At 36.4% G+C, this 16,506-nt stretch overlaps 1 protein-coding gene across 1 annotated transcript in view; it reads right to left on the minus strand.

The window, feature by feature from the left end:
• STAG1 (stromal antigen 1) overlaps positions 1-16,506 on the minus strand; it is a 499,198-nt gene that overhangs the window by 203,094 nt on the left and 279,598 nt on the right. Inside the window, exon 6 of the mRNA XM_043874053.1 lies at positions 11,929-12,005. Within this exon, the coding sequence (XP_043729988.1) occupies positions 11,929-12,005 (77 nt within the window). The remainder of the gene's footprint in view (positions 1-11,928; positions 12,006-16,506) is intronic.

Consider the following 16,506-nt stretch of genomic DNA (forward strand, 5'->3'; position numbering starts at 1 on the left):
CGGATGGAGAGATAGTCCGTGTTCCAGGGTAGGAAGAGTCAATATTGTGAAAATGACTATACTACCAAATGTAATCTACAGATGCAATGTGACCCCTTATCAAATTACCAATGGCATTTTTTTTCCATTTATTTTTATTAGTTGGAGGCTAATTAATTACTTTACAATATTGTAGTGGTTTCTGTCATATATTGACATGAATCAGCCATGGATTTACATGTATTCCCCATCCTGATCCCCCCCTCCCACCTCCCTCTCCACCCAATGGCATTTTTCACAGAACTAGAACAAAGAATTTCACAATTCATATGGAGACACAAAGACCCCAAACAGCCAAGGCAGTCTTGAGAAAAAAGAATGTAGCTGGAGGAATCAACCTTCCTGCCTTCAGATTATACTACAAAGCTACAGTCATCAAGGTAGTATGCTACTGGCACAAAAACAGAAATATAGAACAATGGAACAAGGTAGAAAGCCCTGAAATAAACCCATGCACCTATGGGTACCTTATTTTTGACAAACGAATATACAGTGGAGCAAAGACAGCCTCTTCAATAAATGGTGTTGGGAAAACTGGACAGCTACATATAAAAGAATGAAATTAGAACACTTCCTAACACCATACAGAAAGATAAACTCAAAATGGATTAAAGACCTAAATATAAGACCAGAAACTATAAAATTCTTAGAGGAAAACATAGGCAGAACACTGAATGACATAAATCAAAGCAAGATCCTCTATGACCCACCTCTTAGGTTAACGGAAATAAAAACAAAGGTAAACAAGTGGGACCTGATTAAATTTAAAAGCTTTTACACAGCAAAGGAAAGTATAAGGAAGATGAAAAGACAACCCTCAGAATGGCAGAAAATAATAGCAAATGAAACAACTGACAAAGGATGAATTTCCAAAATATACAAGCAGCTCATACAACTCAATGCCAGAAAAACAAACAACCCAATCAAAAAGTGGGAAAAAGACCTAAACAGGCATTTCTCCAAGGAAGATATACCAATGGCTAACAAACACATGAAAAGATGCTCAACACAGCTCACTGTTAGAGAAATGCAAATCAAAACCAAAATGAGATTATCACCTTACACCAGTCAGAATGGCCCTCATCAAAAAGTGTACAAACAATAAATGCTGGAGAGGGTGTGGAGAAAAGGAAATGCTCCTGCACTGTTCATGGGAATGAAATTGATACAGCCACTATGGAAGATGGTATGGAGATTCCTTAAGAAACTAGGAATAAAACCACCATATGACCCAGCAATCTCACTCCTATGCATATAGCCTGAGGAAACCAAAATTGAAAAGGCACATGTATCCCACTGTTCATTGCAGCGCTATTTAAAATAGCTAGAATATGGAAGCAACCTAGATGTCCATCAAGAGATGAACGGATAAGAAGTGTGGTACAGAGAAACAATGGAATATTACTCAACCATAAAAAGGAACACATTTGAGTTAGTTCTCATGAGGTGGATGAATCTAGAACCTAGTATACAGAGTGAAGTGAGTCAGAAAGAGAAAGATAAATATCATATTCTAATGCACATATATGGAATCTAGCAAATTGGTACTGCAAAATTTATTTACAGGGCAGCACTGGAGAAACAGACATAGAGAATTCACTTATGGACATGGGGAGAGGGCAGGAGAGGGTGAGATGTATGGAAAGAGTAACATGGAAACTTACATTACAATATGTAAAATAGATAGCCAACAGGAATTTGCTGTACAGCTCAGGAAACTCAAACAGGGGCTCTGTATCAACCTAGAGGGGTGGGATGGGGAGGAGATTGAAAAGAGGGGATGTGCGTACACCTATGGCTGATTTATTTTGAAGTTTGACAGAAAACAAGAAAATTCTATAAAGCAATTATCCTTCAACAAAAAAGAAAAAAACCACTATTGTTTCTTTCCATTCTTTTTCCTTTATTCTAAATCACAATGGTGATATACACTACTCTGCCTACCAGTACACTTATTTGGTCTTCTGCTTTATTCATTTAATGCTTCCTTCCACTGTATGTTTCATATCAGTTTTTCTCTTCTTTCTAAATTTTTTCTTTACTTGATTTTTGGCTGTACTGGGTCTTCAATGCTATGTACAGGCTTTTCTACTTACGGCAAGCAGGGGCTACTTTCTGGTTTCAGTGTGCAAGCTTCTCATTGCAGTGGTAGCTTCTCTTGTTGCAAAGCATGGTCTCTAGGGTGCATGGGCTTCAGTAGCTGCAGCACGCAGGCTCAGCAGCTGACACACGGGCCGAGTTGTCCTACTTCAAGGGGGGTCTTCCTGGATCAGGGATCAAACCCATGTACCGTTCACTGGCAGGAGGATTCTTCACCAGTGGACCACCAGGAAGTCCCCAGATACTGCATTCTTTATTTTTCTAACCCTTGTTAAAAACTTCTTTTAACTTACTGCTCTGTGTATCCATTCTCTCCCTAAATGCATCACATTTCCAATCATTGCTCTGCACTCTTTCTCATGTAGTTACCTATCTCCACATCACTTAGTTGTTTTGGGACTTAATTTTGTTCCTTTATCTGGAACATGTTTTCTGTCATCTCGTTTTGTCTAAAGTTCTATTTTTATTTTATGTATGTGTAAAGCTATTATTCTTGACTTTGAAAAAGAAGCCCTCTGCTGAGCACGTCCTATGTGTTACAGCAGTACAATCCCCTCTCATAACACAACAGTCAGGTCCCAGCTGGTCCCACTGTAAGTTCTGACGTGTTTGTGGACTCAGCTCCACAGGGTGTAAGACTATATGTTTTTTGCTTCAGCTGTCTTCTCCCTGGTGGGTGAGGCTGGTCTAGAGGCTTGTGGAACTTTCCTGGTGGGAGGGCATGGTGGGTAGAGTTGGATTTTGGCTCTTTGGTGGGCAGGGCTTTGTCAAAAGGTGTGCCAAGAGGTGGCTGTGGGATCAGGAAGTCTTTAAGCAGCCTCTTGACTGACGGGTGGGGCTGTTTTCCAGTCCTGTTGCTCACTTGGTCTGAGGTATTCTAGGACTGGAACCTACAGGCTGTTGGATGGTGCCAGGTCTTCGTGCTAATGTCCCAAGCAAGATGTCAACTTTCAGATGATTTCTTACGGATATGTTCACTGCCAACTTTTATGACCCAATAGAGAGCCACAGCCACATTCTCCCTCCCAGGAAGCCCTCCAAGAGCAGGATTAACTCCGCCCAGGCTCCTATGAAGTCACTGCTTTCCCTCTGAGTCCTGGTACTCACACAACCTCATGTTCATCATCCAAGACTGGAGTCTCTGTTTTCACCAGTCCTATGGAGCTCCTGTGATCAAAAGCCAAATAAATGCTCTGGAGGCTCTTCATCCTGATGCCAGACCCACAGGCTAGGGAGCCTAATGTGGGGCTCAGAGCTCTCACTCCCATGGGAAAATTTCTGTGATCGAATTATTTTCCAGTTTCTGGGTCACTCAAGATGTACAGGATTTGATTATATCACAAATGTGCTCCACCTATCACCTCGTGATTTCCTGTCTTTGGATGTAGAGTACCTTTTTGGAAGGTTTCAGTCTTTTTTATTTATGGCTATACAGAAGTTAGCTGTGACTTTGATATTCTTATGGGAGGAAGTGAGCTTATGTTCTTCTACTTGTCCATACTGTTTTCTCTCCTGGCCAGCTAAGGACAGGGCACCTGCAGGAACTGGCAAGAGCCACAGACCCTTGCGTAGTGTCAACAGCGCTAGAAACTGCTCTCCAGCATAAGAGACACCTCACTGTTCACAGCTGGGTGTGTTCCTACACATCTCAGCGGCAGGAGAGTAGCTCAGCTTTGCTGGACTAGTGATCTCAGCTGCAGCTACTGTCTCTGGACTGAGCAGAAAGTTCCAACCATCCTGTCCTAGTCAACAAAACTTCTGAAAGGAAAAACTTTTTTCCCTTCCAGCTTGGATCCTGCAGAGAGGGCCTGAAGATTAACTGACAACCAACAGACTAAGTGGAGAAAAGACAAAGTTTATTTACAACTGCACTTGCTCAGTGGTATGTAAGTCTGCCTGAACAAGTTTTTAATGCAGATGAAAGTGCACTTCTGTGAAAAAAAATTTTTTCAGGAAAAAAATTAACATAAAGAACATTATTAGTAAGAAACAGAAGTTAGCACCAGGCCATAAGGTAAGAAGGCATAGGTTAACTCTACTTTTTGTATACACGGAAGTCAGGTTTATGATCAAGACTCCTCTAAACTAAAAAACTACAAACTCCTCAGCCTTGAAGTGGAAAAGATAAACACTGGCTACCAGACTTTTGGTTGTACAATAAGAATGCATGGACAATGAGAACCCTTTTTCTGGACTGATTCCATTAATGCTTTGTCGCTGAAGTTAGGAAGTACCTTGCCAGTAAGAGACTGACTTTTAAAATTCTTTTCATAATGAACAATGCCCCTGATTACCCAGAACCCTATGAATTCAACACTGAAGGTGTCAAAGTAATCAAACTGTTCTCAAATAAAACATCTCTAATTCAGTCTTTAGATCAGGAAGTCACAGTTGTTGCTGTTCAGTTCCTAAGTCACGTGCGATCCTTTGCAGCCCCATGGTCTACAGCATGCCAAGCTCACCTATCTTTCACTATCTCCTGGAGTCTGCTGAAATTAATTTCCATTGAGTCCATGATGCTATCTAACTATCTCATCCTCTGCCACCCTCTTCTCCTTTTGCCTTCAATCTTTCTGAGCACCAGGGTCTTTTCCAGTGAGTTTGTTCTTCACATCAGATGGCCAAAGTATTGGAGCTTCAGCATCAGAACTTCCAATGAATATTCAGGGTTTACTTCCTTTAGGGTTGACTCTGCAGTCCAAGGGACTCTCAAGAATCTTCTCCAAAAGCACAATGCAAAAGCATAAATTCTTCGGTGGTCAGCCTTCTTGACAGTCCAACTCTCACATCCATACATGACTACTGGAAAAACCATAGCTTTGACTGTATGTACCTTTGTCGGCAAAGTGATGTCTCAGCTTTTTAAAATGCGGTCGAGGTTTTTCATAAGCTTTCCTTCCAAGGAGAAGGGTCTTTTAATTTCATGGTTGCAGTCACTGTCCACGGAGATTTTCGATCCCAAGAAAATAATATCTGTCACTATTTCCACTTTTTCCCCTTCTATTTGCCATAAAGTGATGAGACTCAATGCCATGGTCTTCTTAGTCTTTGAATGTTGAGTTTCAAGCCAGCTTTTTCACTCTCCTCTTTCACCCATGTCAAGTTCTATAGTTCCTTTTCAACTACTGTCATTGGAGTGGCATTATCTGCATATTTGAGGTTGAAATTGATATTTATCCCAGCAACCCTGATTCTAACTTGTGATTCATCCAGCCTGGCATTTCACATAATGTATTCTGCATACAGGGGCTTCCCAGGTGGCACTAGTGGTAAAGAACTTGCCTGCCAATGCAGGTAGATGTAAGAGACTCAGGTTTGATCCCTGGGTTGGGAAGATGCCCTGGAGTACAAAATGGCAACCAACTCCAGTACTGCCTGGAGAATCCCATGGAGAGAAAAGCCTGGTGGATTAAAGTGACAGGATTGCACCGAGTCAGACACCACTGAAGTGACTCAGCATGCGAACACACACTCTGTACATAAGTTAAATGAGTAGGGTGACAATATATAGTGCTGCTGTTGTACTCCTTTCCCAATTTTGAACCAGTCAGTTGTTCCATGTTCAGTTCTAACTGTTGCTTCTTGACTTGAATACAGGTTTCTCAGGAGGCAGGTAAAGTGGTCTAGTACTTCCATCTCTCGAAGAAATTTTCGTAATTTGCTATGATCCACACAGTCCAAGACTTTCACTTAGTCAATGAAACAGAAGTTTTTCTGGAATTCCTTTGCTTTCTCTATGATCCAATGGACGTTGGCAATCTGATCTCTGGTTCCTCTGCCTCTTCGAAACTCAGCTTGTATATTTGGAAGTTCTTGGTACATTTGGAAGTTCAGATACTGCTGAAGCCTAGGTTGAAGAATTTTGAGCATTACCTTGCTAGCACGTGGAATGAGCACAAATGAATGGTAGTTTGAACATTGCCTTTCTTTGGGACTGGAATGAAAACTGACCTTTTCGAGTCCTGCAGCTGAGTTTTCAAAGTCTGCTGACATACTGAGTGTAGCTCTCAGGATTTTAAATAGCTCAGGAGGAATTCCGTCACCTCCACTAGCTTTGTTCATAGTAATTATTTCCTAAGGCCCACTTGACCTCACACTCCAACATGTCTGGTTCCAAGATAGTGACCACATCATTGCAATTATCTGGATCATTAAGACCTTTTGTGTATAGTTCTTCTGTGTATTCTTGCCATCTCTTCTTAATGTCTTCTGCTTCTGTTAGGTCCTTACTGTTTCTGTCCTTTACTGTGCCTGATCACTGAATAAAATGTTCACATGAGGGCCTCATGACACACAGTATTTGAAGGAAAGGATTGTCTCTGTACTATGGAAGATAGAACATCATGAAAGTCTGGAAGAACTTCACCACGGAAGTTGCCACTGTTGCTACAGAAAAAGTCATGAAAGCTATCAGGCCTGAAATAATGAATTCCCACTGGAGATAAATTTTGCCCAGATGTTTTCCATGACTTCAGAGGACTTAGGAGAGAGCCTATCAAAGGAATCATGATAGAGACTATGAATATGGCATAAAAGGTGGGGTGTGGTGAAACATTTTAAGATACGAATCTTGGAGAAATCAAGAGCTAACAAACACTACACCAAAGGAATTATGAGAAGATGACTTGATAGAGATGAGCGCTTCCAAACCAGTACTGTACAATATGAGGAAGAACACATAGAAGAGACAATTCCAAAAAGCAAATAACATTAGACAATCTTACTCAAACACTATCTTTAACTTCTTTTACAAGGACCCTTTTATTATAGGGCACTGAAACTAAAGCAAATGGTGGAAGAAGGTTTGGTATTATATAGAATCATTTTTATACAGATGAAAAAGCAAAATTCAGACAGAAATTATGATGTATTTGCATAAAATTACACTGAATATGCCTGTTTTCCTGCCTACTGTTCCACCTCCTCCACATCTGCCATCTCTGAAACAGTGAGACCAAACTCTCCTCTTCCTCAGCGTACCCAATGTAAAGATGAGGAAAAAGACTTTTATGATGATTCACTTCCACTTAAGGAACAGCAAATAGTCACCATGCCATACACTTAATAAATCTATCTGTTGTATATGTGTGTGTCTCCAACGGAAAACGTCCCACATAGCTCAGTAGGTAAAGCATCCACCTGCAATGTGGGAGACCTGGGTTCAATTCCTGGATCGGGAAGTTCCCCTGGAGAAGGAAATCACAACCCACTCCAGTATTCTTGCCTGGAGAATGCCATGGACAGAGGAGCCTGGCAGGCTACAGTTCACAGGATCGCAAGAGTCAGACACACCTTAGCAGTATCTTTATCTTTTTATGGCAAGAACTGTATGAGTTCTTGTGCCATCACCATTCCTTAAGTGTTCAATTACGTTTTGTGTGCAAGATAAGCATAAGGTGAGTGGTATTTTGTACACAGTGTTCTAGAACTTTGCTTTCAAAGAGTTACATTACTATATAGTATGACATACTGTCTCTCATATAGCTGGAGAAACTATGTATCAGCATACCTTGTATCAGCTGTATATGAGCTGAAACTACGTATCAGCGTGATTTTAAAAACTGTTTCCAATAGCATATTATAAATATGACAGTAATACTGTATGCTTAAAAATTTTATAACCATTCATTAGTGTAAAGGCAAGGCTACTGTGAAACAATTTTATCAGTTACGCTAGGCTAATATAAAAGCAACTATATTACTGCCTTCTTCATCATCACCCATAAATCATAATTATAAATCAATATGAATTATTCACATTATCTTTTCATTTTTGACGTCTAGTGTTACCTATATATGTAAGACCTACTATGGTGTTTTGTATCATATAAGACAATACTGATATAGGTACTAATGGATGATTAACCTTGTAAACTGATGACAAACTTACAGTAATGATAAACATAGTACACAAAACTGTAAATTTACTTTCCCCTTTTGATGATTTTAATAACATTTTATTTTCTCTAGATTACTTTATTATAAGAATATAGCATATACTACACATAAAACACAAAATATGTGTTAACTGACTTAATATTATTTGGTAAAGTTTCCAGTCAATAGTAAGGTATTAGTAGTTACTTTTGGGAGTGTCAAAAGTTATACTGACGATTTTCAGCTACAGAGGCATTACAGTAACCAATACCCACGTTGTCCACGGGTCAGCTGAATGTGAAATGTGTTCTGTTGCAAAGATTCACCAACATAGAAGTCTTACCTAAATATTTTAAAACTATACAAACTGACCTTTGAGAAACCATATCTAAGAATTTATATATGGAGATCTGATTCTAATAATCTCAGGAAGAAATACAATTACATTTTGCTTTATCTCATGACAACTGACTCCACCAGGAACCAAGTATATCTACTGACCCTGAAGAGTCATAGACTGCTTTGGAAATTAACATATTTCTAAATTAGGTTGTTATTACAATTATAAAAGACTTTTGGCCAGGTAGAGATTTGTAGGGCTTTCAAAAAAGGTCATGTAATAACTGGGTATGATTAGTTTGTAATAAGGAATAGAAGCTACAGCATACTATTTTTTCACGCAAAAACATACTTTTGACAACTTTTTCAATTTAAACAATTTCAACTGAAATGACTTCTACTTCATTTCACCTTTAATTTACTTCACTTCACTGTAATGCAACATATTCAGTCATTCATTCAACAGAAGTTTAGTGGCTTTTCTCTACTAACTAGGCATTTTTCTAGGATCTTGGGATCTAATGACTCCTTTCATCAGATATTGCAGAATTTTATCACAAATCATAATTTAAAAACTAACCTCCTTCCACCCCCAAGGAATTAAATGACCTATTCAGTATTTAAGAAAAAAAAAACCAAAACTGTTTATTTAATAATATGCAAGCATTTACATGCATTCTCAAGTATATACACAGTAGCAAAAGATTAATATCTTTCTAAAGAATTGAAGATAAAAATTTTTGTTATCTGCATCTGAATTATATTTTCATTGAATTCATTACAGTGAACAATGTGTGATTCACTCCCACTTATGCTTATTATGTACTGAGCTCATAAGTCTTAGCACTCTGCATCATCAATGGCTTTTGCAAATACATAGTCTGTCCCTCCAAAACACAATACCACCTTTAAACAGAATTTCCACTTGTTCTTGCTTCATTAAATCTTGTCATACTTGGAGACAATTATCATTGTCAAATAGGTCTGGCACATCTTGTTCACTAATATCATCTCTGGAAATTTTGTATATTTGTTTGTGTGTTTATTTATTTATTCATTATTCTGAGTTCAAATTTTTATTTTTCAAATTGGTTATACAAGAAAATCTCAAGCAAATGAGTAAGCATCCTATTTTTTTAATGACACTGTTTTAAGCCACCTAATTAAAAGTATTATATAGATATTTAAAATTGAAACAATATATTTACTAAAATTTCTAATCATCACAATTATATTTATTTACTTTTATAAAGCCCTAGGAGATATCTAATTCTGCTTTAAGTTAATATATTCTAATAACAATCAAAATAATATTAGAACAGAATTGTATTCAAACAGAATGCTGATTTTTAAAAGTCTTTGATTAGGTCAATAATCTCAAATATTCAGACAAAATGTTTAAGAATATGAAACATGCATTCTGAATAATTTCATTTGTTACACTGTATTCATTTTTGTTTTCCCCTCAGCCTGTTTTCATATATAAAGTGTTCTTTTAACTTAAATCTTGGATTCCTCTTTTTACTTACCTTAGAATAATATTTCTCGATCAATAGTTGTTCTGTGTTAAAATCACCTGGTGAGCTTTTTTTTAAAAAAATCCCTATGCCAAGGTCACATGCCTTACAAATTAATCAAATGTCTAGGGCATGTGTAAGGGAGCCTGGCATCAGTATCCCAGTGAGACATTAATTTGCAGCTTAAATTTAGTTTGGGAACTACTGTCTTAAAATACTTAATAATCATCCATCATGTGTTAGTCCTTGGAAGGTCCAAAACATATACCACTTTTAAATCTACAATCTGAATCACCTGTATTGCAGGCCACGCATGGTAGAACAGTAGCTGGTGAGTAAACCTACTACTTGCACCTTAACTGTATGTTACCTGGCTTTAGCTTCTATTTCTAACATATAAACTCATGTATTAACAACAACAAAAAAATATATTTTACTGAACAGTAGCCCCACAGAAATGTTTCAGAATCTAGGGTTTTTAAATTTTAAAAGTGAACTTGGTGTATAACCTTATATTTCATCATACCCCAATAAAATCTGGTGTAGCACTCTGCAGTTAAGAACATTAATATTTAACAGCAATGCATATATACATATTCAAACTGACTGTGAGAAATAAAAATTGACTGTAAATAGCCTCATGTTCTTGCCTGGAGAATTCCAGGGAAGGGGGAGCCTGATGGGCTGCCGTCTGTGGGGTCGCACAGAGTCAGACGCGACTGAAGTGACTTAGCAGCAGCAGCAGCCTCATGTTAGTTGAGGCCAAGTGGCCTTAGAGCCAAACCTGAAAGTTTGGATTATGAACTCAGAGCTTTTTGAGATTACAGAAATACAGGCAAGTGATTCTGAAATATTATGTCCACAGGTTACAATTCAAGGTCTTCCGTATGTCCCATAAATTGTGACTACATAGTCTGAAAGCCAGTGACAGAACGTTTATCTAGAAAGATGCACAGGAAAACATTTTGATACTGCTGCTAAAGGTGAACACCTGATGAAAAAAACACACTGAGCAGCCTATGCTTGAATATTTACTTTAGTATGCATTTGTAGTACTAGTTTCAATTAAAAATAAATACTACCACTACTATTAATAAAAAACCTAAACCCATCTTACTAAAAGAGTGGACTTATAAGAAAACCAATCTTTGTGGTTAGTGTTGAAGGTCAAAACAAAGGAACACCTATAAGAAAATAGAAAATAATACCAAAGGCAGAATGTTAAAACAGGAACTGATGCTGGCCTAAAGCTTGACATGAATTGAGTTCACTATAAATAAAGAAATAAAATTGTTAAAGTGTCTCAAAAATAAACATTTATGACCTGTGTAAAACTACTTGAAAGAATATTTAAGTCTTAAAATGGAAAATCATGCATGATTAACTCATGAAAACTAGCAAAGAAAACATGTATTCTGAATAGAAATCATATTATCTCAAGTAGAGTGTTCCAAATGGAAGTACTATACACACACACAGAAAATGGAAATGGGGCGGGGGAGGGCAGAGGGACACATGTCAGTGGCAGGGATCCATATGAAATAATCTGGGGAATTCCAGATTAAATTTAGGAAATTTTTCATTGTTAGGATTTCTAATAACCTTAAATAAGATAATGTGCTTTGACAAGATCTAAGGTAGGTATAATAGCCAGCCTTCTGACATTTCCTTGACCTCCAAACCCTTTTTTCTTTAAAATATTTAAGAGGACTAGCATTCCACAGAGTATGAAGCTGTTGGAGGTACATTTATAAATTCAGGATTTTAGATGCTCTTCAAGAATGAATGTCAAGAGTCAACTCATACCTCATACCATTAATTTTCCAATCATTATCAGCCATCAGTCATTATTCAGTGCTACTATCTCCATGCAATGTAATAAAATTTCCAAAGATGATTCATTTTGGAATTAACAGCATGGATTATCACATAAATGAGAAGATACTATAACTTCTCTTATACTAAGTACCAAGTCAAAACAAAACTTAATATAATCAACATAGTCACCATTTACAAGTACAAGCAGGCAATTTGTATAAACAGTGAAATGCTATACCTCATCAAATTCTTCAGTCATTTTTCTGATGATTTCTGCATTCTGCATATTTCGAAACATCTCTATTCTCACAGTACCTGTGGAACAACAGATTCTATAGTTAATTTTTCCTATCCATGCTAAAAGTTAAATTTAACTTGACTACTATTTGAAAAGTTTTATATGAAAGTGATTGGGTTTTTCTTTCTTCCACAAACTTCTGTTTTAAAGAAATCCCTTGTTTAAGAATTTAAAAATTCTTTAAATGTTAAAAAAAAAAACACCTGAATAACCTATGAATTAGATAAGTCTAAGGTAAAATGTTGAGAGAAGTACTGAAGAAGGAAAAGACAAAGAAAACAATGAATTTATATAGTGCAGAGAGCCCTAAAGAAGACTTAGGATAACCAGATATATGAGGCTTCTCTGGTGGCAGATGATGGAGAGTTGGCCCGCAAAGCAGGAGACCTGGGTTCGATCCCTGGGTCAAGAAGATCCCAGCTGGCTGCCTTAGTCCAAAAAACATCCAAGTATAGAGAATGTTAATCCCTTCAAGGTACCCTCTGTTTTTTTTTTTAAATCATCAGAATATTCTCCTATTATTTAAAACGAACTGTTCTTTAATTTAACTATACTTTCAGTCAAACCTGTTTTCTTTGAAGATGCCAGGAACTTCTACATAACGAAAAAGCTGTAACCCCCTTTTCATCTCATTCCTTCATACTTCTACCTTACTTTACTTTTATCTAAAATATGGTTATGTAAATATTATCACTCTTATAAGAATGAGTGGTTTATACTGAAAATCTATGTTAAAAATAACAGAATTTAAAGAAAACTGAAACAAGGTTCAAAATCTACTTACATACAAAGAATTCTGACATAATAAAGTAGGTTCTGTTTTAGTTGGATAAATGTGTTGGCCACTAAGCCATGTCTGACTCTTGTGACCCCATGGACTGTAGCCCACCAGGCTCCTCTGTCCATGGGATTTCTCAGGCAAGAATACTGGGGTTGGTTGCCATTTTCTGATCCAATAGATCTTCCTGACCCAGGGATCAAACAGAATCTCCTGCATTGGCAGGAGTGGATTCCTTACTACTGAGCCACCTGGGAAGCTCAATAATTAAATGAGGTTCAGTCTCAACTGCATAAATATAAAATATTCAAGTTAAAAATCACAAGAATAATACTCAATAAACAGTAGGAAAATAATTAAGTTATAACTTCTGACAGGCTCCTTGCAAGTGATTAATATCAGCTCTAACTGAAGTCACAATTAGGAATGGAGGCAGGAAGAGTCTCTGAGATATACTTTATGAAACAGCATGGAGCAATGAATAGCCATAAAGTCAAAGTATGATCTAGAATCAGAGTCCTAAAAAAACTACAGAGGCATATATAGCTCTTATTTAACTTAACTTTTACTAACCTTAAAATGAGAAAAATTATATTTGCCCTATCTTTAAATCAGAACCATTTTACAGCACATTTTATTTATTGATACGTAGCTCTCCTTAATTTTCAATAGGTATTCCAAATATTCAACTGTAGAGATGACAGGTTGGAAGGAGAATGAAAAGGAAAAATGTTTTTAAATAGTTCTTCCTCTTAGAAGTTCTTTAAAACTTCCAATAGTTTTTTGAAATATGAATTTCCACAAAAAAATGAGAAAATTTATACCATGATTTAAAATTTTATGAGGAAAAACAGTAATGCAGAGAGTATTCAACAGTGTTGAAAATAGGCTGTTTATGTACTATAGAATAGTCTATATTTTCAGAGGATTTTAAAATCAAATAAACAAGAAATGTGCTAAACTGACAAGTGAGATCAAATAAAAACAACTTTGTTAGATATTCTTAAAAATCATTCAATTAAATAAAATTGTTTATATTTAACTTTGCATGGGTCATGAAATATTGCATCAATCGGAAATAGATTTCCATAGACAAAAAGCAAGTCATTTCAGGAGTTAATTCATGGTACTCTTGATAAGTGGAAGGACTTATGCTAAAGCTAAAGCTTTAATACTTTGGTCACCTGATGCGAAGAGCTGACTCACTGGAAAAGACCCTGATGCTGGGAAAGATTGAGGGCAGGATGAGAAGGGAGGGACAGAGGATGAGATGGCTTGATGGCATCACCGACTCAATGGACATGAATCTGAGCAAACTCAGGGAGGTAGTGAAGAAGAGAGAAGTCTGGCGTACTGCAATTCATGGGGTCACAAAGAGTGGGATATGACTTAGCGACTGAACAACAACAACAACATTTGATAAGTAAAATTACATTCATCTGTACTTACGAACCAAAGAAATAAAATTAGATGTCAAAATTATTAAACATGAGAAGAACTTTTCTTCTTAGGGGGATGGAAATATTTTAGATCTTGAATAGAGTGTCATCATAAGGCCGTGTGCATTTGTCAACAGCTATCTATCTATATACTCTGGTGACTTTTAATGCACGAGAATTAGATCTTGGTAAAGTTGTTTCTTTAAAAATTCAAGAAAAAGGACAAAGGTAACCCTACTTCTTCAATAATGAGTTGCACATAACACTGTTAAAATATTTCCAATGTAAATAATGCTCAACTACTCAATTTCCATAATTGACAAGGCAGTTATCACATAGAGTGGAGTTTTAAATATACTTTCAATAAAATAGCTATGTTAGTTCATAAAGGGAGGACTATTTCATGGCATCAATTTAATGTGGTGAAAGGAAAGGCAACAAAACAGCAACCAGTATTAAAAGCAATATAAAAAACTTTAAAGATGACTATAATATACAAAAAACAATTACTGACAAATTAAAATCAGATGTTTAAAAGTCATACTTTTTAAAATGAACAGAAGCTTTGCACTAATAATTTTTAAGAAAGAAATTCCTTTTGCTGCCATAATGACTGTGCCAAAGATTACCTTATTTACTTATTTTCCTCCTATTCATTCTTCTCCAACTGAGTCCCACAATTCTACTGAAACTGCTTCCTCACACCAGTTATCTCTGAACTGCTACATCAAACAATCTTAGTAATAATCTATCTATTCTGTTTAAAGCATTTGTTTATTTCATTGGTTCCTATAGCATTATATATTTGTACTATATTTTCTGTTGATTTGTGTTGATTTCTTTCACTTACTTTTAGGCATTTAACATGAGTAAATACAGGTATTTTCTAAAGCTCCATTCAAGCATTCTTCTTTGTCCATTTTTAAATTTTCTAGCCTGGAAACGGCCCACATCTAGCTCACCCAATACAAAAAAGTATAGCAGGGACCACTATTTACTGATCTTTTTATTTCTCCATGAGCCTTGAAAACTTTCTGACATCTTAAGTTCCTCTGTCCTATTAAGTTTTCTTTGATAATAACAATGAAGAATATTGCCCTAATTAAAGACTTTTTCAAAATACATTAAAAAGCTAACCTCAGTTCATTTTTGGATTCTTGGTTCTTAAATATGAATATTTCTAATAGATTGTCCTAAGATTATGGAGAGTAAAGGTAAATGAATCTGAAACAATTCAGATTTATGGAAACAAAACTATACGAAAATATAGAATATAAAAGAGTAAAGATCATCTTCTAAGCCCTTAAATACTAACAAGTTACCTATGAGAATCCTAAAAGAATAAGCCACCAATATACATATTTTACGAAAGGTTGTTTCAGCAGGCTCTCCAGACAGGATTGTAGTTTTAATAAAGAAAAAGGAAGAACTTTAAAAATTGTCATTTTAAACTATGAATAATTTAGAAACAGAAGTAACATCAGAAATCTACCTGCAAATTCATGATCATTTAAACTATGTCAAACTCTGATGACAGGAAAAACTGATATAATTCCTGTGGGATGTGATTTGGCAAATGTCTATAAAAATTACAAATTTATATTCCTTTTTGCCTTGACATTGTACTTGTTGCAAAGTATTCATAAAATCACATGCGTGCAAAATAATGAATACACAAGGTTATGCCCTGAAGCACAATTTGCAACAATAAAAAAGGTAAACACCCCATTTCCCCATAAATAATAATCTGACTAAGTAAAAACGGTGATGATAATGACAATGGTGGCAGGCAACATTTGGCTGCTCACTACCAACTAGGCAATGTACTAAAAAGTGCTTAAATTTCATAACAACCTTACTCAGAATACAATTTTTCTCCCATTTACAGATGAGAAACTTGAGACACTTAAGAGATTTAGCAACTTGTAAAGGGCTTTTCCAGCAGCAGATCCATGGCCTATATGTAGGCAGACTGGCAACAGATCCATGGAAACCACTATTATTAAATGGCTCTTAAAGTCAGTGGAAGCCATGGATATAAAAAACAAAGTTACCTATGACTGATATAAAAAGATGTGTAGGATATATTCATACATGAAGAGGGGAGGTATAGGTTCTAGTTCAAGATGGCAACATAGGAAGATCCTGAACTCACCTTCTCCCATGGAGACAGTCAACAATTACATATGCAAAGACTTCCTCTTTAAAAAAACCTAAAAGTTGGCTGAATGATGATTATATATCTGGCAAATGAGAAGAAAATCACATCAAAGCATCAAGACGGGCTGGCACAAAATATCA

This window comes from Cervus elaphus, chromosome 19 (genome assembly GCF_910594005.1).
Source record: "Cervus elaphus chromosome 19, mCerEla1.1, whole genome shotgun sequence".
Classification (NCBI taxonomy): domain Eukaryota; kingdom Metazoa; phylum Chordata; class Mammalia; order Artiodactyla; family Cervidae; genus Cervus; species Cervus elaphus.